At 33.9% G+C, this 27,762-nt stretch overlaps 1 protein-coding gene across 7 annotated transcripts in view; it reads left to right on the top strand.

Annotated features, from left to right (window-relative positions):
• Positions 1-27,762, top strand: part of Csmd3 (CUB and Sushi multiple domains 3) — a 1,124,273-nt gene that overhangs the window by 115,877 nt on the left and 980,634 nt on the right. For all 7 annotated transcript variants that reach the window (XM_045143269.1, XM_045143267.1, XM_045143265.1 and 4 more), the window contains exon 3: positions 20,221-20,333. In XM_045143269.1, coding sequence (XP_044999204.1) covers positions 20,221-20,333 — 113 coding nt within the window. The remainder of the gene's footprint in view (positions 1-20,220; positions 20,334-27,762) is intronic.

Below are 27,762 nucleotides of genomic sequence, written 5' to 3'. Positions count from 1 at the left end.
AGGATATTTACTAGAATGCATAAGTAAAAATTTACAGCTGGAATTTTCAGTTGGAACTCCTCTCCTTCAGAAAATATTGATGGTGTAACACAGACATTCCTGAGCAACCCTGTCATTTCTTTATCATTAATGAAATATGCTTTCTTCTGTCCTTTATTCCTTAACTTTCCCATGCAACTACATTTTCCTTCATGGTGATTATTTTTCTTCAATTCACTTTTGTTTACTTATTTTTATTATTTTATTTTACTTATTTATTTTATTTATATTTATTATATTTACTTATTTTATATTATTTACTATTGCCATAGTAATGCAATAGTAATGGGTATTACCTGAAAACAGATGAAGCAATATCTGGCTTTTCAAATGTATCTGTCTTACTACTGGGATCCAGAAAGTGGATAAATAGGAATGGTTGACAAGCCTCGTAAAAACATATACTCCAGAAAAATAAAAGTTAAATATTGAAATTTCCCCCACTAAGGACAAGCTTTTTTTAAAAAAACAATGTTATATGGTGATGAATAACCCCTTCCTTAGCAGCATATTTTACTGAAGATTTTTCCCATTGCCATGGGCCATGCAAATAAATTGGGAATAAAATCAATTAAAAATTTGATGCACCCTAGGCAGCTAATGACTCTTCTCTTTAGCTATAATTTCTCACTTTGGATGATTCAAATTAATGATTGGATGGATCTCAAGGACAGACAGGATTTTACAAACTTTTTGAGAACATAAAAGGCTCTTTCACATCTGAGGAAAGCGAGGATTCACAAGACACACAACTGTGTGTTGTTGGTACCAGGCTTGCTGCCAGGAAGAATTGTGGTGTCATTTACGGAAAAACAACGGACTAAATCAGACCATTAAAACGGGGGTTAAACAGAACAAAATTGAAACTCAGCAAGTTTAAACACTTTGGTCGGTGGATTATACTTATTCAATCTGTGAAAAGTAGAGTACTTTCAGTAAAGCAGCTCCGGTGCTCTGTAGGAAATCTACACACAGTGGTTTAATTGGCAGGGGATGGGTCTTTGGAAAGTCATTTTTCATAAATGTTCATTTTCTCATGTATAAAATGGCACAATCAAAGTGACTGTTGATTATAGAAAGCAACTTGGTTTCACAAATATAAATGTTTTTAGCTAGTGACAAACCTTTATTATTAATCTAAAACCCTGCATTCAATATTAAGTGAGGCATTTCAGATGAACTCATTGTGAATTAATGTATTAATAAATCTTTTATTATTATCATCTTATTATTAAATCTATTAATGTGTGAATCTCTACAACAAGATACAAATAGACTGCAGATGTTGAGAAGCTGGATTAATAAATATATTTCTCAGATCATATATTCTACCATCATTTCAGATAGTCTACACAATATTCTGTTGAGGAAATTAAATTTCAATAATACTGATTTTTTTCCAAAAAGTAATTTCCGGACATTGAGCATAAACTACTCAGATCAATGTACAATTCATTAATTATATTTCTTTGCATGACATTTTGAGAGTGTCAGGTTAGAAGACTTAATGTATTATTACTAATTATTTTAACAGAGCTGGACATTGAATCCATAACCTCATACTATACTAACAAGAACTCTGCCACTAAGTTATACCTTCAGCACAAAAATCTTATTTGAAAATATAGACTACAGAACCATTTAGAATTGTTTTCCCTATTGAAATATTATTTCTATTTCTTAAAAGATTTATTTTTATTTATTTATTAAAGACATAGAGAGAGGGGGAGTGAGAATGGGCATGCCAGAGCCTCTAGTCACTGCAAATGAACTCAAGATGCTTGTGCCACCATGTGCGTCTGGCTTACGTGGGACATGAAGAATCAAACCTTAGGCCTTGCAGGCATGTGCCTTAAACATTAAGCCATCTCTCCAGCCCCTATTTCTACTTTTTAGGCTCTGTCATTGAATCTTCACATAAGAAAATATTAATCCAAAATAATCCATGCTTGTTATGTTTTACACGTTTATGTACTTAACAATTATATGCCAAATAGTTGCAGTTATACTTATATAATAATAATCCAAAATAACTGTATTTTTGATTAAATTCTTTCATCTGCTTATCTGTGTTAAACACAATACTTTCTTGGGATGATTTATTGAACCAATACTTCTTCCCTATCTGATTTACTATTAAATTTGATGTTAGATAAAATTTTCGCATCTCAGTTGTCAGAGTCAACTTTGTGATTTTTTTTTGTTTGTTTGTTTGTTTTGTTTTTCAAGGTAGGGTCTCACTCTGGCCCAGGCTGACCTGGAATTAACTATGTAGTCTCAGGGTGGCCTCGAACTCACAGTGATTCTCCTACCTCTGCCTTCCAAGTGCTGGGATTAAAGGTGTGCGCCACCACACCCGGCAACTTTGTGATTTTTTATGAAGCAATTCTAACAAGAAACTCAATGTTTCTTTTTGGGACCTTCAACTTTAATATTTTTTAGAAGTAGTAGAAGAGCATTACAATGGCTGTACATGGTACATCACATTGTACTCTAGTATGCTTATCCTTGAACTAATACATTCATGCAAATACAACAAAGCTACATATATATTTGAAGTCAAAGTTCTATTATCTACCTTAGAAGCAATTTCATTTGTGTGTGTGTGTGTGTGTCTCATTTATGAGTGTGTGTAAGGGTGACTGTGTGTGTGATATGCATGTTTATGTCCATGCACACGAATCTGTGGGCCCATGTGTGGGGGTGTATGTGTCTTATTTCAGTTACTATTGCTTGAATGAAGCACTAGACCAGCAGCAGCTCAAGGAAGGTATATTTTGGTTTTTACTTTCCTGGGAACAACCAGCATGGCAGGGAAAGCATGTTGGGAACATCATCACATAGTCACCAGCAGGTAGGAAGTAGAGAGACATGGATGAGGGACGCTCAAATAGGTTTCTCCTGTGTATCGCACCAGACTGGGAACACAGCCTACAGGTAGGATTAGTTCTCCTGCCTCAACTGAACTTAGCTCAAATGTCCTTCACATGCAGAACAATAGAATTATTTCCATGGTAAACCAAATGCCAGTCGTGTGTGTGTGTGTGTGTACTTGCACACCCATGGAAGCCAAAAGTGCATATCATGTATAGCTCTTTAGGTATGCTGCTTACCTCTTTTGAGACAAAGTCACCAACTAGGCTACACTGGCAGATCAATGAGTTCTAGGGATTAGCTTGTATCTGCCTCATTAGTTCTTAGATTCCAGGCATGTCCTGAAATTCCCAGCCTTTTACAAGGGTCCTAGGGATCAACATTAGGTACTCATTCTTGCAAAACTAGCACTTTGCTGAGATGTTACAGTCACCTTACCAACAGATTCTTAATTTGTTAATAACTTCATGAAAAATATTTTTTCTTCAATTTTGTATTCATATTGATATATAACTATAGATTAAACTATAATACAAACATACTTATTTGTCTAACATTAAATTAGTTTACTAGTCTCATTAGGCATTGAGATGCTTTTATTTTAGCTCAAGTATGAATAGACATAATTGCAATGTGCTTAATTTTACTAGACACTGACAATACATGCTCATAGTATCTCTTCTTGCATAAAATCCTTCATTTTGAACTGTGCTCTCCAAGATACAACCAGAAGCCACACAAGTTTTTATTAAGATGTTTCTTGGGGGGTTAGTAGTTGACAAGAGGACACTTTGTGTGTCTTGGGACAATTATTGAGAAATGGGTGTTACAATGATGTTGGCTTGTTTTCATGTCTGTATACCCTGGGTTTCATATCAACAAAACAGAATGAGAGAAAAGTTGGTATTTTCTATAATTGATGGCATAGGTTGCCTGAGATTCTATTGCTCTACTCACGTCAATACAATTGTTGTAATGCAAATCCTTTTTTTAAAATCTGGTCACATATTTACATTCAATTTTATCACTGAAAATGTTTTGTTTAAAAATGAAGAGATTAGCTTCCTACTATCTATTTTTATTCACATACATTTCAGACCATTTTGGTCTTTTGTCATTGCTTTCAACTTTTTTGGCATACATATTTTCAAGATGCCTATGGGACAGGTATGTTTGAATAGCATTTCTGGGTTAATGAACTTTGATAGGAAGACATTTTGTTATTTTCATATGTAATTTCAAATGCTGTTTTTTGATCTTATATCTAATTTGTGATGTTAGCAGACTACAGTAGATGGAACGTGCATTTGGTACTCAGCCAAACCTCTGCTGAATTCTAAGCTTTTCCCCAATACAAATAGAAGATAGCCAATCACTTAGGATGTCTAAGATTTATGGAAAGTAGGAATATAAGGAAGGTCCTCTTCATGGTATCCTGTGGACATAACATGTAAAACATAGTTTTCCATAATCAATAGAAATGGTAATTTGAACATTTGTCATCTATGAGTATTCTTACCTCGTATGGGCTTATAGATTTAACTTGATTTTCTGCTTCCATAAGACTGTGATCCATATTGCTCATTAATCCAGGTGAATGTTATTCACCCATACCTTTTAGCTTCCCAAGTCAGGCTTTGAAAATAAGTCAACTTGGGTTTTCTGTATTTCTTCTTTTCTTATTTTTACAATAACCCCAAAATTTGTTTTGTCACTTATTGTTTCAAGATAGTAATCTTTCCAGCCAACATCACATTAAGCCATGCATTTACATATGGTAATATCATACTTAGTGAATATTTTTTTACTTGAGAGAGAGAGAGAGAGAGAGAGAGAGAGAGAGAGAGAGAGAGAGATAGAAAGAGAGAATTGACATATGAGGGCCTCCAGCCACTGCAAATGAACTCCAGATCCATGCACCACGATGTGCATTTGGTATACATGGGTTCTGTGGAACCAAATGTGGGTACTTAGGCTTTGCTGGCAAGTGCCTTAACTTCGAATCCATCTCTCCAGCCATATTTAATGCTATCTTATACTAGCAAAATACATGGTTGTATCTTGTAATTTAGAGAGTACACACATCCTTAGAATGAACACATCCTTAAACATTGTTAAAATTAACTTAAAACCACATAGACATGTATTTAGTTTCAGTAAACATTCTGTACCCTATATAGAAGATGCAAGATATTTACCCAAGAGAAAGCATTAGATGGAACTTAGTACAAGAAATGTGAAATAGTACTCAGAAATATAGTTCTGCAGGTCAGATAAAATGTTTCACTAATTACAGTATAAATGATACACTGCTTAGAATCTTTCTCGTGTGTGTGTGCATGAATGTATGTGCATGTGAGTGTGTATGCATACACATGTGTGTGCTTGTGTGTGTTGTGTAGGTATATGTAGTCACATGTTTGACAGGGTGCATGTGAAGGTCAGAAGACACCTTTTAGGTTAGTCCTCACCTTTCCACCTCACCTGGTGGCAGCGTTTCTACCTGGTTCAGAGTTTCTTGATTCTGTTTTTCTTAGTCTTTGATGAGTTGGCCATAAGCTTCTAGCATAATATCATACCTCTATCTCCCATCTCACTGTCATCACACCAAGATTAAGTAATCTTGCAATGGATTCTGTATTTTTGTGTGACACTTGGGAAACTGAACTTGGACACTTTGGCTTGAACTACAAGGTTTGATCTCAGAGACTTCTTCCCAGCCTCTAGTTTTTATTTTAACAAAATATTCATTGCATACTTGTGTCCATATGCCTTTAATGTATCTGACTAGAATGAAGGAGGTTGCCTGTGGCAAAAAATAGACACTGGAACACTGGAAGAAAGTATGATTATTTTATGGATTTTTGTTGTTACTGTTGAGGTACCTAGTAATGGTGCTTTGCCTTTATGAAAATTGAGCAGATTTATTCTCATTACTGCCCATTTTACTTACTATCCCACTTCTGTGTCTTTTTCCTTTATAATTTTTATTATATCAGCTCATTTTCTGATATTACCTCAAATATAAGTGAGTAAATATAATTCTTAATACTAATAATATTACTATTCTTATTTAATTTCATAATTGCATTTGATATCCCAAGATGCTTTTCTGTCATATACATACACATATTCAAAATTCTCAAAAAATTATCAAATAATTTATCTTATAAATGAAATATATGCCTTCATCTCTTCCTGAGAGCTAATAAAACTAGTTGATTATAGTCACCATATGTTGGTACAATATAGGTTTAAAATATTTTCATAATATTTACTTTCTAAATATGACTCAGCACCTAGCTTATAAATAAGCTATTGTTTTCAGTTTAATCTATACCATTGTTCATCTAGTTATAAAATTATGTTATTGGAATTGTCCTTATACACTATCATAATTTTCAAATGAATATTGCTATATTTTGAATAAATTTATTTCATTAACTGTGTACGTTACTATTTAGTATTTTCTCTTACATATATCCAATTGTTTATAAATTCAATAGGATTTCTATTTATCACAATTTATTCACTATGGAATAAACTATTTCAATATTTTGTATACTTTTTAGAAAGTTACCTCCTAGTTCCTGGGCTAGGTTGGTCCTATCAGGAAATACAAATGAGAATGAAGTAATATTTAAAAATAAATCATTATAGAAGACATCATTAATTTAATATCTAGAAAACAGTCATAATACAATATTGTGAGTACTTTTCAGTTCTTAAGTCTATTGGATATTTGTTTAAAATGTGCTATAATTTCAAATTGTTCCTTAGTGCATAAATAAATAACCTGGATATATGAAAATATCTGTACAATTTTTATTAATTTTACACTGACATAATTAATGACATTTGTCTGTTATTGTTTATTCATTTTATGCAGAGTTTTCATATTAGAGTACCCACTTTTTCAAACAAAATTTAGTCTGACTCACACTGTTGAAATTATATCATTCTGGGTACAGAGACTGATTCATATTTCCCCATCAGAATTTACAGAGTCTGAGTTACTGATCGCTATTGTACAGAAAATAACATTTTGTTTTCACTATCTTGATTTTACTGTTTTCACAGAGCAATCATTTTTTTTTACTTATTACTCTCAAAAGAGAAAAATTTTGAAAACTAAACCTAATATTAGAGTATTCTAGAACAGATTATTTTTGTCTTTCATATACGAACCATGGTTACCTCCACTTGTCTTCATACCTTAGGCTTTCATTAAGTTTTTGAAAGAAACACATCGTTCCTTATTTATTTATTTATTTGGTTAGTTAGTTAGTTATTTCAGGAAGAAAAAGAAAGAGAGGCAGATATATGGAGAGAATGTACACACCAGGGCCTGTAGCCACTGCAAATGAACTCCAAACACATGTGCCACCTTGTGCATCTGTGGAATAGAACCTGTGTCCATAAGCTTTGCAAACAAACACCTTAACCTCTAAGCCATCTCTCCAACCCAAAGGAATTTAGAATTATTTATTGATGTTTCAAGGCAGGGTCCCACTTTAGCTCAGGTTTACGTGAAATTCACTATGTAGTCACAAGGTGGCCACAAAACTCACTGCAATACTCCTATTCTGCCTCCAGAGTATTGGGATTAAAGGTGAGCTCCTCAACACCTCGCTTAATACATCACTCTTAAATGGCATTCCTTAGAAAGAGTATTAAAGATAAATTTTTATTAATTCTTTTAAAATGGTTCTAGCATAGTTATCTTGGCTATCAGACTGGTAGAAATATTCTGATGAGCTGTGTATTTTCACCTGTTCTCTTCCACAGCAGTCCAATGATAGTAGCCTACAGAGAAGGATAAATAGCCATATGTGCTATGTATGGGACACTTTGTGGTTACAACAGAGAAACGGACAGGAAGATATCTGTTGCAAGTGTCAACCATATTCCCATGCTTTATGAAAGCTGAAATATATATTTTTATAGTTTTTGAAATATAATTAAGTTGGCTTTTCCTACATTAGTAAATATCTCTCAAAAATCTCTAGGATCTTCAATAACAACTTCAAAATACATGAGAATATTATTTCTAAAATAAAATAATATGCCATAGTAGATGTATATTTGCTAATATTTATTGAGCCTAATCATGTCTAATGTGTTAAAATATATCATAATTACCTTCCTCCTGATGGTGGAGAGATGGCTTAGTGGATAAGGCACTTGTCTGCGAAGCTTAAGATCCTGGGTTCATTTCCCTAGTACCCACATAAAGCCAGATGCACATGGTAGCATATACGCCTGGAGTTTGTTTGTAGTGGCTGGAGACCCTGGCATGGCCCTTCTCTCTGAATCTACTTTTCTCTCTCTCAAATGCATAAATAACTAAGTAGCTACATAAATAAATAACATATTTAAAATTTTCCTCATGGATAACAGCCTAAAAGATATACTTATATTGATTATAATCTTTAAAAATACTTCATAAGTGTAAAATGTTTCATAACATCATATCAAGCTATCATTTAATGTTAACTAGCCCAATACAAACATTTAGGTGAGACATGTAATTACTGCTCTAAGATAGATGGATTGGCAGACTAATTTTACATATGACAAGAGAAATGTTTGCACATATGTTCTGCCACTACAGTGTCAGGCTTTGAAATGTTCTGTCATTTACCTGTGTGTAGTTTGAATTCAAAATGACCCCTATGGTCTCACATGTTTGTAACTAAGCCTCACATTTGCTTGCCAACTGCTAGAGCCCCTCTGAGTTAGAGACCGGCCGGAAGAGCCTTGTCACTGGCTGTGGAACTTCAAGTTTGCTAGCCCAACCCACTAAGTGGGGAGAGCTAGCTCTCCGTGTTGCTACCTCCCTGCTGAGGTGACAAAATGTGGGTCTCATGCTTTGTTCTGTATTTTACCTGCCATGATTAAACTTCTCCTTAAAGAGATTTTTAACTAAATTTGAAATCATGAATTTAGAGAAATTGTAAGAAAATACAAATAGAAAGCTCAAGTTTTTGGATAATGGCTAATGGACCATGGCTTGCAACTTTAGTCACCCCGTAAGAATTAAGGGAATGCAGCCGGGTGTGGTGGCACATGCCTTTAATCCCAGCACTCAGGAGACAGAGGTAGGAGGACATGTTCACCTGAAGACTACATAGTTAATTCCGAGCCAGCCTGGACTAGAGTGAAACCCTACCTCGTAAATCCACAAAAAAAAAAAAAGAATTATGGAAATGCTTTTAATGGCAAAATGTAATACTATTGGAATGGAGAGGTATTCTATTAAAAGTAGATTTATGATTTATAAATACCTAACAATAATGGAGCAAATAGAAAATAATGGAAATGAATGCTGACCAGTTGCCTATAAATACATCCATATTTATATTCACATAAGAAATATTCCTATAAAATCCCAACATCTGCCATATATATATATATATATATATATATATATATATATATATATATACACACAAATCATCTATCTATCTCTATCTATCTATCTATCTATCTATCTATCTATCTATCTATCTGACTATCTAAACTGCTAAAATCTGTCTATACATTTCCACACTGATATTTATACCCAGCACAGATTCTTTACATGGTGAATTTCCCTTTCTCATATAATACATTTTTCTGGTATTCCTTATTTATGTATCACTCAATGGCAGGCATATGTTCACAGAAATGCATTATTAGATAATTCCATAATTGTGAAAAAATCATGCAGTTATTATATGCTAAATTGCTTTCATGTTACAAACCTATAATTCAGAATACTATATACTGACAATAGTAACATATGATAAACCCAACACTATCTAATAATAATTTATTGCAACCTCATAACTTTATAGGCCCATGTACCAAATATGGTGAACATCATTGGCTAAATATTGAGTCTCATGATTGTAATGGGTAGGATCTTCAACACAAATGATAAAAATATTTATGTTCTGCCACAAAATTCTTCTCCTAAAAAATATTCATTAGCCCAGTAACAGTTTCGCATTGCTTTGAATTATTACTCTGTGCTTCTTGGAACCTTATTTAAACAGGGTGTGAATGATTCTTTTTTGAGAAAATTAGTTATGCACACATTATGAATGCAGCCAAGTTGGTACCATCAGTTACCCTTCTCTGTGTCCTCCCCCTTATGAAGGGACCCTCCTCGTTAGGGAATGTGGGTCGTGCATTGTAGGGGTTAGTCATCAGTTATGGGGAAGAGAGAATGTCTCTGTGTATAATGTCCCAACTTGTGGCTCTAACAATCTTTCTGCCCCCTATTCCATGAGTTTCATTTGAGGTCTACTTCAGAGACGAGGTCTTGGGAACCTCTGTGTCACTGGATATTTGGTTTGGTAGGAGTTGAGTGTTCTCTGTGTGTATCTCCTTTACCCTTGTACTAGTACCAGGTTCATAAAGAAAGCAGCACTTTTGTTCATTTCCCCAATTACTCTTGGTTTCAGCTAGGGCTTTGTTCAGGTGTGATGGGCTGATTCTCTCCTCAGGTTCTGTGTCCATCTTAAAAAAGAGAATCAAATTCTCAAGCGGAGAGTGAAGTCTGTACCATATAAATTGGATAGCCATTATTATCTTAGAGAGAATTTAATAGGCGCAGGCCCTTTTGTAGCCAGTAATTGGTGCGAACTTGATACTGGAGAGCAGACTTGCTTTTTTGGATATGGTTCTGACTTGTTTCCCAGCCCCATCTATGGGTTCCATTCCACTGAGCAGATCTGCTAGCCAATTCAAGAGCAGATGGTTACCCATCATAGTTGTGTGCCACATTTGCACTTGTGTGAGCTTCATTTCAGGTTGTTTGCTGCTGAGTAGTTTAAACCAAGAGTTGCTTGGACAGAGGTTGGTCATTTTCCCCCAGTCACTCATGTAGAACTTTTGGCACTAGACAAGCTAATTGGGGGCTGACTATCTTCTAGATTCTAACCAGGTCTCTCTATGTTCCCTACCAACAGCATGTGGTGTCTTCAGCAGTAGGGTCTTACCATTAACCTTTGGTGAGTCATCAAGTACTCTGACAGAAATCTGTCTTCTCTCTGATTAACAGCTCACTGTGGATGCTAAGTGCACACTACTACTGGGAGTTACAAGCCAGCACTAAGGAAAAAGAAGGAAGGAAAAGACAAACACACCTCACTTAAAAAAAGATCATTTTTCCCATGTTTTCCTGGGTCAAAGTAAGATTACAATGGGTAATAACATATAAGAGCCAAAAATTCCTTCTATATTTCTGCATCATCTTTAAGAACTGCAGAACTAAATTAAAATTGACAGATAATTCATGTCCAAAAAAATCTTACTGATATGAGAAATCACTATGAGAATTCTGGTATTATAATTTTAGGAATATAATGCCACAGAGTACAGAGGAAAGGAGAATCAGTTTTGAGTCATAGCACTAATGCATCTAATGTTTAGTAATGGTCCATGAAGTAACATAACATGATTCCATTATTTGACATTCAAATAATCCTAAAATCCTTGCAACAGTAGCACTTTTATTTGAAAATTACTATTCTCTTTCTCACTTGCCCTGTTCCTCTTGTGTCCCACTTCCCTTTCCCCCTAATTATTTCTTCCAATCCTTCTCTCCCTCTATCCATGTCAAAGAGTGTCTCTCTTATCTTTAAAAACTATAGTACACTATATTTACCTATTTATATAAGTGATGACTTTGAAATTATTTTTTTTCCTGGAGAAAGCTTTAAATACTGTAAAAATTTTATTATTAAGTCATGTAAAATATATAAAATTCTTTGGTTGCACTTTTAAAATGGTGTGCAATAATTCTTACAAAAGTAATATCTTACAAGTAAAATAAGTAACATATGTAGATGGGAAACCACTGACATTTTAAGATTTTCTTGCACTTTAAATTGAATTGTGGCATTAAACCTGATTTATCAGAAAAAAATCATAATAGGAAATAACTTATTATTTAAGGAGCATATGCATTCTCATTTAAATGGATTTCTGGCAATTTAAATTTCTATCAATTTTATACTAATTACCAAAGAATATTAGTACTTTTCATATTAGTAATTGATATAAAGCCTTAAGTTAATTATTCAATTCTCCTGTAACTCCTTTCTCATTAAAATATGAAATATCCCCAATGCTCTGAATCATTGCAAGAGGGAAGGCTTCTAAAGGAGCCATGTAAGGTGATGTAATCAGATTTCTACATGCATAATATTTAATACGTAACACCCACCTGACTCTATTCCCTAATAAAATGTAAATACAATGTATAGTTAAGAGAAGTGAGTACAGAGGTTATAATTTAGACTCATAACTTACATTAAAACTCTAACACATTTCCCAGGTGTGGTGGTGCACACCTATAATCTCAGCACTTCGATGTCAGAGATCAATGGATCCCTGTGAGTTCCATGCCAGCCTGTAACTACAGAGTGAGTTCCTGTCAGCCTAGGCTAGAGAATGATGCAGCCTCCAATAAATAAATACACAAAACCTTAACACATTCAGTTATTTATTTATTTATTTATTTATTTATTTATTTATTTATTTAAGAGCAACAGACAGAGAGAAAAAGAGGCAGAGAGAGAGAGAGAGAGAGAGAGAGAGAGAGAGAGAGAGAGAAAGAGAATGGGTGCGCCAGGGCTTCCAGCCACTGCAAACAAACTCCTGACACATGTGCCCCCTTGTGCATCTGGCTAATGTGGGGAATCGAACCAGGGTCCTTAGGCTTCACAGGCAAGCACTTAATCACTAAGCCACCTCTCCAGCCCTCGGTCACTTTTTTAAATGAAAGAATATTACAAAATTGATAGCTATAGACAAGACCTGCTCCATGACAAAATGTTAATCAAATAACAGTAAAACATACAAAATAGAGGAAATCCTGCAATTTTTATGTTTTAAAAAATAATAAAGTAAATTAATCTGAATTTATAAACATCTGTAAAAGTCATTTCTCTCTTGAAGATAATGGGATAATTGTTGCAGTCTTCTAGAACTACAAAGAAAAATTGTTAACAAAAGTAAGACAGTTTAAGCCTTTATTGAGCAGGGTCTCAGTTTTTATTTGTGTCTTAGGTGCTGGGGCACATGCATGTGGAGGTCCAAAGTGAAGCTTGGGTGTTGTTCCTTAGGAGCACAGTCCACTTTACTCACTTGGGCCTGGACATTGCCCTATTTAGATGAAACTGGCTGGCCAGTGAGCCCCATGTTCCAGCAGTCTTACCTCCTATAGCCCTACAGTTACAAAGTGTATGCCAACAGGCTAGAACTACATTAGCAGCCACAATTACTTCAATGTTTAAAATTTATTATGAAACATATGAAGAAAATATATATATTTCATGATTTTCAAATATCCATGATATATTTATTAACTTTACTTAATGTTTTGATGGCAAACTAGCTTTACAAACCACCACTGATACCTGCTGTAGACATGCTTCAGCATTGCCTTCTAAATACATACTCAGGGACATCATTATCAAAACCCAGTCCTTGCCAGTCTCAACTGCCTACAGCTATGTGCTAGGTAAAAATCATGATCTTGTCTATTCCACATACTTGTCAGGAAATTCCTCTGGGTTTAGGGGGAAACAAAGATGAATTAGAAATGCATTCTGCCTTCATCAAAAAATCATTTCTCTCTTGGGAAAATCTTGGTGTGGAGCGAAATGGATTGAAGTAGGATGTTATGTGTTTATATCTCCGCTCCAGTGCCTGCCAGCTGCATGAATTTAAACAACTTATTGACAAGTTGCTAGCTGTCATTGCTTCAACAGCATGTTGGGAGAAATGCTACTGTATTCTCAGATTCTTCAAAGAAGCAAAATGTCATCTATCATACAACTGAATCATGAATGATAATATGAGAAATTAATAATACATACAAAACCCTAAATTTCACCAATGTCTGAATTGGTATTCATAAAATTGTATTATGTTATACTACCTAGAAATATAAATACAAGTGAAATGCTTAAATAGTTATATATTAAAATGTGTAGGCCATAGCTTAAAAAGAAAAATTATATTAGGTTTAACTGAAAATAATTTTTATGCACTATATAATTGCAAGTTGAAAGATATTTAAAATAAATGAGCGTCAAGTACATAATGTCCCTTTCACTTTTTGAGTTTAAATGATGTGGTGGAAAGTAAATCTGCAGGAGAAGTTTTAGATGAATTACCTGAATTTGCTTAACAAAGGGAGTCACTTTAATCATCTTGTGATTTTGGAAAGTGTTCTTCATTTTAAAATCAAAGTTCTGGGTGATATTCACGTTCTTATGATTATTGAGAAAATTATTCATCTGAAAAGAAAACTGCTCTGTCACCGCTGCAACCTAGTACTTGAACAGGAATTTCCTGCAAGCCTGGGAAAGCTAGGCCTAGTCTGCATTTCCATAGACCAACTAGGGAGACTGCCACACTGACTTCTTGAATCTCAATGCTCAATGAGAGAGGGAGAAAACTTATTTAAAGGAAAATGCCTAAAAATTACACAACAACAACAAAAGAATAAATCAACATAGAGGAGGAACTGCTTGGGAAGAAGGGGTTCAGTGAAAGGCACATAAGAAAGAGATTCAAAGGAGGCAATGGGAGCAATAAATGTCTGCAAACTCAATGACATAAAAATTCAAGTTATCCCTCATGTAATCTGAGGGTCTGAAGTCCCAACCAGATTTCCCTGGGAAGATCAGACAGGACAGTATATTCACTGTGGAGGTTCAAGACAGCCTGTTCTTGATCTCCTGCAGCATCTGTGGGCTGGCATCCCTTCTTGGGCTGTGGTCCTCTCCCAACTTCAAATCTGCCTTTGTATTTCGACTTTTGCTAATGCCATCTTCTTGCTCTTGTTGAGTGCACTACTTCTCTTTTGTGAGTACTCAGGGCCCCTCCAAACAATTCATTCATTATTTCCCACTGTAAAGGTCTTATAACCACAGTTTCTTTACCCATATTAGGTGACATATTACAATTTCTGACTGATTGGAACATGGTCTTTTTGGAAGGCCAAAATTGGTAATGGATATCAAAATTGACACTTCTAAAAGTATGCTCTTCAAGTGATTCAGTTTTCAGATATTACTGATCATTCAAAATATCTGGCCATAAGTTTGTCTGACAATGTTCCTTGTTCTTTCCTGGAGAAAGGACCTGATCATGCAAATATGGCAAATATTATATACTATATGTTAAGGAAAAATAAAAAAATAGAAATCTTTTGAATTATAATTATTAATAGTTTACCTATGAGCCAACATTTCTACCTATTGGTACAATACACATAGAATGTTGTGCATAATATTTCAAAACATGTGGTAAATGTTATGATAGGATAATTTAAAAAATACCTCATGGAAATAAATGTCCATCAACAAGAGATTAAATAAATATATTAAGAAAAATTCTTTGAATGGAATCCTCTATTGCAACTAATAATTCTTTTTATGTGCTGTCATAACCTACAAATAAAACATTGAATAAAAGAGAGAACAGAAAAATATTTTTCTATGTTTTAATACATACAAACTTTTACAATACTTTATTTTTATTTATTTATTTGTTTGACAGAGAAATACAGAGAGAGAGAGAGAGAGGGCAAGAGAGAGAATGGGCAAGGGCCTTCAGCCACTACAAACAAACTCCAGACGCATGTGCCCCCTGTGAATGTGGCTAACATGCGTCCTGGGGAATTGAACCTAGGTATTTTGGCTTTGCAGGCAAACACCTTAACCCCTAAGCCATCCCTACAGCACAATACATACAAGCATTTTTTTTTAAATGTGAAAAACAAATTTATTTTGATAAAAGTGAGGATAATGGTTTTGCCTGGGAAAAATAATAAGCAAGACTTCAATATTTGAAGTTAAATTTTATTTCTTATTCTTAATATTTAATTGGTATTCATGCAGGAGAAAGCATAATTTTTATTTATGCAACTTTAAATAAGACAAAATTATGCACACACACATATATAATGGAGTACATTAATAGATAATCTTGAATACCTACCTATAAGTGTTTACCTATAGTAAAATTATTTTATCTGTATTATATAGTACATACATATATATCAATTATATTCATGTTATAACTGACACACATAAATGATAGCAACAGTATGAACACTATACAATACTTTCTTAATTCTAGTAAATGTAAATTTTAATTATATTAGTATGAGACATGATAAAATTTTAGGGCAAGCTTTCTTTTTAGTGATGCCTCATAAAGACAAATTCTTCAAATCACCAGGAAATAAAATAAGTTATATTTTCTTAATAATTATTTATCAGTCCTGTAAATGGTCATAAATAAAAGGGAAATGTAAAATCCATAGTCCTACTGAAAAATGTTTGTATATCACTTACAATAAGTAGAAGATAAATTAAAAATAATTTACTTTATAAACTATTTGAACATAGTGAATAAATTTGTACAAAGATTATATTTTGAACATGTGATAGTCTAGCCAATGTTCAATAAGTGATCAGATTACAGAATGATGTTCCCTTGGCAATGGATATTATCTATTTTGCGGGTAATTTGATTACAAGGGCAGGGAGCTCTGTCTAGTGGAGGCCAATAAGGCTAAAGCAACAACTAAGAATTGAGAGAAGGTACCTAAGAATGGAAAGAAATACCACTGCTAGCTCTAATGATGCAAAGAGATGACCACAATGTCAGGAATGAATGAAAACAAACCTGAATCTGAGACCAGTTCCAATTCAGCAGCAAAGAAGAAGACAAGGACTTTAATGTCACGACTGCATGAAATAAATTTCTGGCAATAGTCTTATTGCTTTGCAATGAAAGTTGATGCAGTTGAGAGCCTGAAGAACACCGTTCAGCCCATGGGACACCTTAATTTCCGTTTGTGAGACTAAGCAGAGTACAGCTGAGCTATGCTCAGCACAGACCTACATAAGTGTGGGAAAATGATATGTTGTATTTATATGTTGTAAGTACAACTAGGGATAAAAACATAACACACACATTTTTAAAAAAAAAATCAATAACTTCGATAAGAATAAAAAATAAACCATGGTAATTCCTCCCAATCATCTTCATATTCATCCTCCCAAGTCCTGCATCCATTGAATCCTTTCATTTTTTCTATTAGCCCTCTTCTATATTGATGTTACCATGCTTCACTTTTATGAAGATCATGTATCGGTAGTGTAAGGCACAGTGAGGTCATGAATATCAAGGCTATTTTGTGTCTTAAATACATCATTGTAAGCAATTCTACAAGTAAGCAGTTCTACCCTTCTGTTGGCCCTTACATACTAGAAGCAGTATGATAGTTGAGCCACAAAGAAATTCTAAATAAAATTCAAAACATTCAATTCATGTACAGAATGCTTTTTTACTATACCAGTAACCATGCACTAGTAATAGAATAAATCCATAAGAAACTATATGGTTATGCAAGATACATCCCTAACCATGGTTCAAAGAAAAAAAACAGTTAATCACAAAAAGAAGAAAGTGTTCCCAATATGAAAAAAGGATATCAAAATAGTAGAGGGGTTGTTTGAAGTGGGGGAAAGGGTTCACTAAGATATGGGGGAGGATAAGTGGGAAGAGGAAGAGTAAGTGATTTATAGGGAACTATGAGCAAAATACATATATACACACACATATAAACATGTGTGTGTTTTTCTCAATACAATGTTACAAAATTTCAAACATAAAACATTTTTATTATGTCCATTGCAGGAGGTAGCTTATATAACAAGAAGAAAATTAAAGTTTTAAATGTATTTGTATAATCCTTTCCAGATCTATCCATTTCCCTGTAAATTTCATAGTTTCATTTTTCTTTACCACTGCATAGAATGTAACCTGGAACCAACAGAAATTGCTACTAAATGTGTAGGTGTAGGGTTTTAAAAGTCTACAGATGGTATTATACAAGACAATGTGAAAGAACCTACTTGTATATTGACATTAGAATGAATAAACAAATGTTTATAAATAAATATTATGTATACGCCTACATATGTAGTGGATTGTTATTCAGCCACAGTTTCTGAACTCCTGGCATTTTCCTCACGACACAGGAGCAGTGATAGGTCAACAGATAGTAGCACAAGTCAATTTCATGTATTTCACTGTATTCTTTACTGTTGCAGTACAAGAATTAACACAGTTACACTTAAACATTTTACAAGTTATGAATTAATTATAGCTATAATTAATATTCTGCTCAGAACATTGAATTCCATTCACTCCTTATCTTATAGTGTTCTTTTAAATTATTTTATTTATTTATTTGAGAACAAGAAGTAGAGAAAGAGAGAGACAGGGAGAAAGAGAGAGAGAGAGAGAGAGAGAGAGAATGGGTATGCTATGGCCTCTAGTCACTGCAAATGAGCTCTAGATACATGCACTACCCTATGCTTCTGGCTTACATGAGTACTAGGGAATCAAACCTGGGTCCTAGGGCTTCACAGGCAAGTGCCACACCCACTAAGCCATCTCTCCAGCTCTTTTCTAAAAAGAAATCTGTTTATTTGAGAAAGAGAGAGAGAGAGAAAAGAAAAGAAGACATACACCTACACACAGAGAATGATATTAGTCTTCATTAACTAGTGTGACAATGTAGCAAATAGTCATGCATTACTTCTGAGCATGTTTACATGTTTGTGAACTTTAGAAGTAGGTGCATGATATATTTGAGTCTTTTGCTGAATATCATCATACACCTGAATATATGATTATAAAGTAACTTAAGCTTATTTCCATTTTAATATTTGATTGAAGTATTGTCATATATGTTTGTTTTCTCAAGCCCAACTACAATAGGACAAGAAAAAGTCTTGAGATAATTGTCAGTGATAGAAGTGAACTTTCAAAAAAATAAATATACAAAATTTGAAAACCTATTCTAGTGGTTTATTCCTTTAAAAATGGCACTCAGGATGCTGTGTAGCAGGTGAAAGATACAATAATGTATTTTAACTGTAAGAGCACAAAATATTCACTGATATGATTTTGTGTTCTGCTATGAAACTCAGTCAGATTTTGTGCAGTAACAAGGGCCAATTAGTGTTTACATACAAAATTTTTAGAAAATCATCTCTTTTGTTAAATGCATACCTAAGTGAATTCAGGTACGTTTCCTATGCATCAAAGAAGATAGTTTGTTATAAAATTGAATAAAACAGGACATATATCCCAAATTAGGTTTGTTGTACTAATTCAACATTAGAACTGCAGAAATATTATTCCCATTGTTTCTTCTTTTGTAAATGTAATTATCTTTGTTAAAATTTCAGGTATGTCAATATATTTGTTTATACTGATATTTGAAGTTTAAGTAACAAATACACACTTAAATATTTTTGAGTACAAAATTATTAGCACAGTATTAGTAGAAAATATCCACATAAATTCTTATTGGTTCTCAACAATATGTCAGTGTAAATTAACCTACAAAAATACTAATACTATAGAGCAATGAACAGTATATTAATATTAGCATTAATAATATCTTCATATATAATATTGTACAAAAATGGCAAATAAACAGTGTAATTCCATTGGGTACAATTAGATTTTACATGTGAAGAAGTTATATGGTGTTAAGAATGTTTAAAATAATTTAAATATAATTCCATAGAAAGTTCAAAACTTACTTATCTTCATTAATCTTTGGCAAAATCATATCATAAATATATATTGTCTTATGTTTAGTTTTACATCCTGTAAAAGCAAGTTTGTTATTTCATACAATTTAAATTTTTATGTACATATAAGTTGCTAGCAATATAAGTAATAGGTCATAGAAAATATTCCTAGGCAAATATTTGTTATATAAATATTAACAAATATATAATTTTTAAATATTCAAAATAAATTGCCAAGGCAAAAATCACTTCACATATGTATGTATATATGCACAGAAGGTTCAACATTTTATAAGTAGGTTACATGTCTTCATTCTTACAATTTACTAAATATATTATGAATATATATTTGACTTTAAATACAAAAATTCTCACTCCTTGTTTTCTAAAATTTGAATTAAGGAATATTTTCTTGTACATGATATATATTATATATTATGATTATATATACATACATATATAAATATCAATGGGCACATGATACACATAGTTTAATGTAAATTTATATTATATAGAGGAAACTGTTTTGGTGAGTGACTCCTAAAAGCAATTCCAGATATGCATGCATATATTTACATAAAATTTCAGAATTTGACCTTTAGTTAACATGACCTTTAATTACCTTTAAATATTATTAGGTGAAATGACTATGTAACTAACACATTCATTTTGTCCTTAGGTTAACAGGATTCCACCTGCCACCACCAGTGACAAGTACCAAATCTGTTTTCTCTCTACGTTTGACCAGTGATTTTGCAGTTAGTGCTCATGGGTTTAAAGTATATTATGAAGGTAAGTGGTGGAACATACAAACATCCACTTTGCATTCATGTAAGGAAGACAGAAACCACAATGGTTTAGTTCAAATTTGGAAATACCAAAGAAACTAGTAATGTGATACTTTTATACCAAATGCTCTTGAATAGCAAGTGTATATTGTATTCTTCAAAACATGATAATATTTTTTAGATGGGTTTATTCTTTCAGTAAGCAATACACATACTGAAAAAAAAAAAGTACAGTAAAGCCAGACGTGGTGGTGCACGCCTTTAATCCCAGCACTCGGGAGGCAGAGGTAGGAGAATTGCTATGAGTTTGAGGCCACGTTGAGACTACACTGTGAATTCCAGATCATCCTGAGCTAGAGTGAAACCCTACCTCAAAAAACCAAACAGACAAAAAATACAGTAAAATGAGAAAAGTGTTGAAATATTCTCTCATTTGTCAAGTTTCACAAATTCATGCTCAAAATATTTTATGATCTCCATTGTTTCTGTATACACAGCATTCAGTCTCTGTCTTTTGGATATCATGGAATTACTGTCCATCTCTTCTACTCTAAGGAAAGTGAATTCAGATGTTTTAGTGCCATTCAAATGCATATTTGAGATTTCTTAACTTTAAATATCAGATAATAGACATGCAAGTGGCACTGTTGGATTGATCACATGCTTTGGAATCTTCATACAAGGCCATTATTTTGTGTATATTTCATTGTATGTATTATATATCTATTACTGCAATAGAAAATTGCAAATAAGTCTCCAGTTTGATATGCTCCAAAATAGAGTATGCTATATTTCAGGTGGAATTGCATGAACATGATCTGGCATTTGTGTGCAGTAGCCGGAGGCCCTGGCTCTCCTATTCTCTCTCTTTTTCTCTATTAAATAAATCAAATGTTTTAAAAAAAAAAAAAAAGATCATCCCTTCTATCTTGATAACCTTTAAAATAAATATGTTCATTGTTTTTCCATTAAACATGACATAGTCATAAATACAAGTTATAATTTTGAGGAGTGGAAGAGGGACAGTGCTGTACCTAACACATCATGTCAGTTCTGTATAACAAGCTGTGGTGGAAGCAGTTCTACGCATTTATGATTTACTTATAGCAGATGATACCAGTGAACCCAAATAATCTATCTTGAAGTTTAGAAATGATAAAATGGAACTTTTCAAAGCCAGTCTCTTAAGCCTCTGCATTTTGGATAAGGATTTTGTTGCCTAAATATTCACACTAAAGCTCTGTCTCTTCCACTCTTCAGTAAGAATGATCCTGTGACTGAAGCTTCTCTAAATTTAAACCACTGAGGACACTAGAAAGTAATCTAAGCAGAAGTTGCAGAGAGCTTAGCTCTAAAATAGATATAACATGACCTCCTAGGCTTGTGAAACATTGCAGAAGAGCCCTTGGGGGAGAAGCACGATAAAACACCCCCTTCCACAGAGACTGATGGATGCATTCATACCGCCGCAGTGACTCAATAATCACACTAAGGGAGGCCCTCAGTGGAAATGGGGTGGGGGATGTAATATAATAGTATAACTTGATGTGAATATGACCAACACACGATATGTTCATAAAGTTCATAATTAATAGAAAATAATGAAAAATAATATGTTTGCAAATTTTTCAAAGTGATCCTAATGTTTGAATGTTTCATCTTTTGTGTGAATCCCCCATAAAATAATATTACATGGATTAAGTTTACATCCTTAAACTTAACTGGATTTTAGACCTGATTTCTTAATATTTATATTTTTTTCTTTCTTTTTTATTACAACATACTTCGTATGGATCCATCATGGGTTTGTATCATCTTTTCCCCACTCTCTGCCCTATTCGGCTGAGGACCACCCTCAGTGGGGTTGCTGGTATTACCCTTGGAGTTGTGGGTTATGTGTTGTGAGAGTAGCAGTCAGTTATAGTGGGGGAGGCAATGCCAAACCTGTGGCTCTTGCTGTCTTTCTGCCCCCTCTTCTGCAAAATTGCTTGAGCCACGGTGGGTGTGTTTTAAGTCTACTTCAATGATGAGCTCTCAAAAGCCTCTGGATTTCTGCTTTTTCATAAGATCTTTATGTATCAGTCACATGATACTTTAATCTGGTTTTCCAACCTTTCAACAATAAACCACTTTTATCTTTTTCACCTGGGAAATACTTAAAAGTGTTGCTATACTTATTCAGTTCATATATGCTAAATTAGTTCTTATAGGAGAGCCCTATACCATGGGCCATAATGAGAATGACTGGTGATTATTTCTTGTAAGGCTCTTATTTCAATCTTTGTAGCTTTATATCTTTCTTCAGAAAGTAAACCAAACCAAACCAATCCTTATACAAGATGCTAACGAAAATGTTTGTAAAAAACAGTACCACTATAATGATACTTATAGTGGAAAAAATAGTTAATGCAAGGAAGCTCATGATTTTGATCTGACCTACATTATTGAGGTAATAACTCTTCCATAGATAGATAGATAGATAGATAGATAGATAGATAGATAGATAGATAGATCAATAGATAGATCAATAGATAGATCAATAGATAGACAGACAGATATATTTGTATGTCTTAATATGACTAGTAACTTCAAATAATGTTGAAAATACATTTCTTTAGACATCATTCTTAGGTGGGAGTTCACCATAACAAAACGCCTCAGTTCATATAAAGCAGTGTTTTTTAATACTAACATGTCTTTGTTTTCACGAGTTTTACATGTTACATGCAGTTATTTCCACTTAGAAACTGGAGGTAAAGTGAACCTGTTGGAAGTTATTCTGTCAGGATTTTTTGTATTACTTTTCGTAGATGATAAATGTGATCATTTTTGTAACATAAATAAATGTAGTTAAATATTCCAAGAAGGTTGATTTTTAGGAGTTTCTAAGTATTTGCAATTGATTTCTGTACTCATTTCATTGTGTTTATGTAAGAAACTGTTCATGAAACACATTGGTCCATGAACCAGTTAGATTCACTTGATTGAATGGATTATATATATTTCTCCTTCTGTGAATAAATATAGAGAAATTTTCCAGACCATTTTATTTTATTTTTTATATATTTTTTATATTTTTTATTTATTTGAGAGTGATAGAGAGAGACAGGGGGGGAGGCAGGCAGAGAGCGAAAGAGAGAATGGGCACGCCAGGGCTTCTAGCCACTGCAAATGAACTCCAGACGTGTGTGCCCCCTTGTGCATCTGGCTAACATGGGTCCTGGGAAGTCGAGCCTTGAACCAGGGTCCTTAGGCTTCACAAGCAAGCACTTAACCACTAAGCCATCTCTACAGCCCCTTCCAGACCATTTTAAAATATTTTCATATCTTCTGATTTTCAGCCAAGCATTTAGTATTAAATTCTATATAATATCAGTAATACAGATAGTTGTATTAATAAATCAGTGACATATTATAGCAATATTTAATAATTCTGTCAGAATATTTGATATTTGCCTGGCACAATGGCACATGCCTTTAATCACAGCACTTGGGAGGCAGAGGTAGGAGTATTACTGTGAGTTTGAGGCCACCCTGAGACTACATAATAAATTCCATGTCAGCCTGAGCTAGAGTGAGACATTACCTCAAAAAACCAAAAAAAACATTTTTTGAAATTTTATCTATATTTTGCATTAAATTTCATAATTCTTATTATTTAGATAGCATTTCTATGAGCATAAGTTTTACCATTATCTACTAATTTACAATATGGAAATAATAAACTAGGAAAGCAATATTGTAAATATTTCTGAGTTAGATCTCTGTATTCACTATACCTGAAAATTGTTATCTCCAACCAAAAATGCCAATGAACATATAATGCAATAGACTACTCATATACCAGCAATCACTAATTGTGAGCCCTACTATGTCAGAATAAGTTTCTTTGTTTTAAATACAAATTGGCAGTATTAGTGTTTCTTTATATCTAGTTTCAAATAAAATTAGAATGTGTGATAAAATGTTATGAGTTACACAAGGACACTAACAAAATGCACACGTAATCTAAAGGAAAACATGCCAGTATGGGAAAGATCAAGGAGTTTGTATTAAATAAAATGTAAAACCTGGGATGTAGAGGTTGCTTAGTGATTAGGGTATTTGCCTATGAAGCATAAGAATCAAAGACTGAACCCAGTACCCACTTAACTTCTCTCTCTCTTCCTTTTTTTCACTCTGTTTTGTTTCTCTCTGCTTGCAAATAAATAAAATTATTAAAATGTAAAACTTGATAACTATAATATTATTTTCCTAGATATTTTATTTATTTATAAAAAACAGGAGAATGAGGGGGAGAGAGAGAAGTGAGGGAGAGAGAGATAAAGAGAGAGAGAAAGAGATGATAGCACCATTTGCCACTGCAAATGAATGCCAGACACATGTGCTACTTTGTGCTTATGGCTTTATGTGGCTACTGTGGAATTGAACCCAGGTAGCAGTGTTTGCAAGCAAGCACATTTACAGCTGAGCTAAATTCTTATTCCCCTGTTGTATCTTGAGGCTACTTCTTATGCTATCCCACAATGACCTAGAACCCACACTGTAGTTCTAGCTATCCTGAAATTTATGGAGAACTTCCTGTCATCTAAGTGCTGCAATTAAAGGTGTGAACCACCACATGATCTCCTTCTGTAGCTTAGACTGGATGAAACTCATCATCATTCTGTCTCTCCTTCATAAGCCCTAGAATTACAGGTTTGTGACAGTCTTCCATCTGAAAGGTCATTCTTATATAGAAAAAGCAAAGGATAATAACCACTAAAGTGTTTCAATCTTTAGAACATGAATATATCCCATCACTCTTTCAGATTTGCAATATAGAAATATATGATTGCAAATAAGTACATAACTAAAGAGAAACCGAGCTATATACGACAGACAACATGATAACACATGAAAAAAAGATTCATGATGGTCATATGGTCATAACACTTACTAGCTGATAGAAGAGTAAGAGAGAAGGCTTCTCTGAAACTTAGTAATCATGGCAAGGAAATATGTGGTAATAGCAAGGCCACAGAAGAAATTATTTATTCAAAAGTAACTTTGTGAATATGACATAGTTTAGATATGTGAGAAAAGAATTTAACCATCTATGAATCTATGTGATATTCTTATTATAGAAGTTAGAAAAAGATTTCTGATGTAGATGTATTTTATTTGTATTGAACAGTATCAACACTTTATAATGTAAAAATGCAAACCTTTACATCACAAATTTTCTGTCTTGTTGTTTTAATTTCCAATTAGTCAATCTATATGTAATTCAAAGAGTTCTGAATTATTTATTTAATTTATGGGATCAATCTGAAAATCTGTTAGACTGAATTTAAATTTTATTCAAATTTCTTCACTGTGACCCTGTATTATTTAATTTTGTTCTTTTAAGTCAAGTTGATATGGTTTTGTTTACAGTAGAAAATATGTAACAATATCACTAGCTGGAACATTTTATTTTTCTACTAACCCAATCTGTCATTTCACCAGCAGCTCTTTTCAAAGACACTGAAATGTATTTTTCATACAAGTCACATTTTCTCAGGGCTGTGAATTTGAAATCTGCAGAAAATTGTATTATTTTCCACAATCAATGTGAAAAATTATCAAAATATCTAATATCTATGAGAAATTGCTAAATAAAAATTACTAAAGCATATGGCCAGGTATAATTATAATCCGCTACTTGTATATAATCAGTGTACTTATAATAAATCTTGTACATTATTTCTCATAAACATATGAGGCTCAAGCTACTCAAAAGCAAAGGAACATCTGAACCTGAAATATCTATGTGTGTTGCTCCATCCCACTGGTGCTCCTTGTATAAAAAGTACACATCAGGCTGTCCATGAGTCTATGCTTAGAGTCCCATTTCTAATCTCACTTCCTTGTTTACACTTTCACTGGGACTTTGCCTTTTCCATTTGTTTGAATCTATTACTGCCGAGATCACCATTGACAATATAATTACAAACTCTTAAAATCAATTTTAAATTATCTTGCTTGTATTCAGAATTGAACCCATCCAACTTTTATCTCTCCTTAAAACATGTTCCATGTCTCCACAGATGCTTTGTTTTTCACTCATTCTTTCCTAAAATATGTTGACTCTTTAGGCCCCTGTGTTAGGTCCTGGTCCTCCTGCTTTTGATGTATAAACATTTGCATAGAACCGCTTTCATTTTCAGCTCTCATCTTGAGCCACACTTTGTTCCATGTGGGCCAATCTGTTCCCACCCATATCTATAAGAATAATAGAATTAGCTGTCCAATGCTATGAAAAATTATTTGAGATAGTCAACTATTTTGTGTTGTTGCAGTCAAGTTTGCATTGCTGGTAGAAGTCACCCAACCAAGAGCAGATTATGGGAAAAATGGCTTTATTTTGGCTTACAGGCTTGAGGGGAAGCTCCACAATGCCAGGGGAAAACGATGGCATTAGCAGAGGATGGACATCACCCCCTGACCAGCATAAGGTGAACAATAGCAACAGGAGAGTGTGCCAAACACTGGCATGGGGAAACTGGCTATAACACCCAGAAGCCCGCCTCCAACAATACTCTCCTTTTAGGATTTGTTAATCCCCAAATCTCCATCAGCTGGGAACCTAACATTCAGAACACCTAAGTTTTGGGGGACACCAGAATCAAACTACCACATTCTTTACCTGGCCACCATAAACTCATAAACATACATGATGTAAAATGCAATGCATTCATCTAACTTTAAAAGTCTCTGTAGTGTTTATCAATTCCAATGATGTTCATACATCCCCATAATCCAAGATCTTTTAACTGAGCCATAATACCAAAAAAAAAAAGCAAAAACCATAATGGCACAGAATAAACATTCACACTGCAAAAGATGGCATCAGACAAAGCAAAGAATATTAAGTCAATACAAGATTCAAAACAACCAGGGCAAATATCAAACTATGACTTCAGGTCCAACAACTCTAGTCCGTGAAAAATCTCCAAGTCCAGTAATTCTAACCAGCAACAAGTCTCTGGCATTGCAATTCCACTCATCCAGCTAGGCTACTCACAATCCTGGAAAACTTCATTGGGGTGGGCAGCTTTCCTTAGCAGCCATGTTGTGGCCCCAGCATCTCCACTGGGTCTCCACTGCAATCCATGTTTCATCCTCATGGCCCCATGGGGTCACCTTGCAGGCATCCAGCAAACCTACTTCACACTGCACATGGCCCATTCCAAAACACAAGACTGTGTTGCAAACCCTCTCTTTCCTGAACTTCTTATGCTCCATAATACCAGATAGGGTGCCAATTTGTTAATTCGGGGGAGCATAAAGTATACTTTGAAAACCAGGACACTCCTTGAGCAACCAGGCCCCTTCAAAAGACTCTACATTATTCCTGTTGCCCCACTGCAGGCCAGGTAGCTCACTCTCAAAGGTTTTAATCTCTCAAA

This window comes from Jaculus jaculus, chromosome 2 (assembly GCF_020740685.1).
Source record: "Jaculus jaculus isolate mJacJac1 chromosome 2, mJacJac1.mat.Y.cur, whole genome shotgun sequence".
Classification (NCBI taxonomy): domain Eukaryota; kingdom Metazoa; phylum Chordata; class Mammalia; order Rodentia; family Dipodidae; genus Jaculus; species Jaculus jaculus.
The sequence above is the reverse complement of the archived record's forward strand: the minus strand, read 5'-3'. Positions and strand labels throughout refer to the sequence as shown.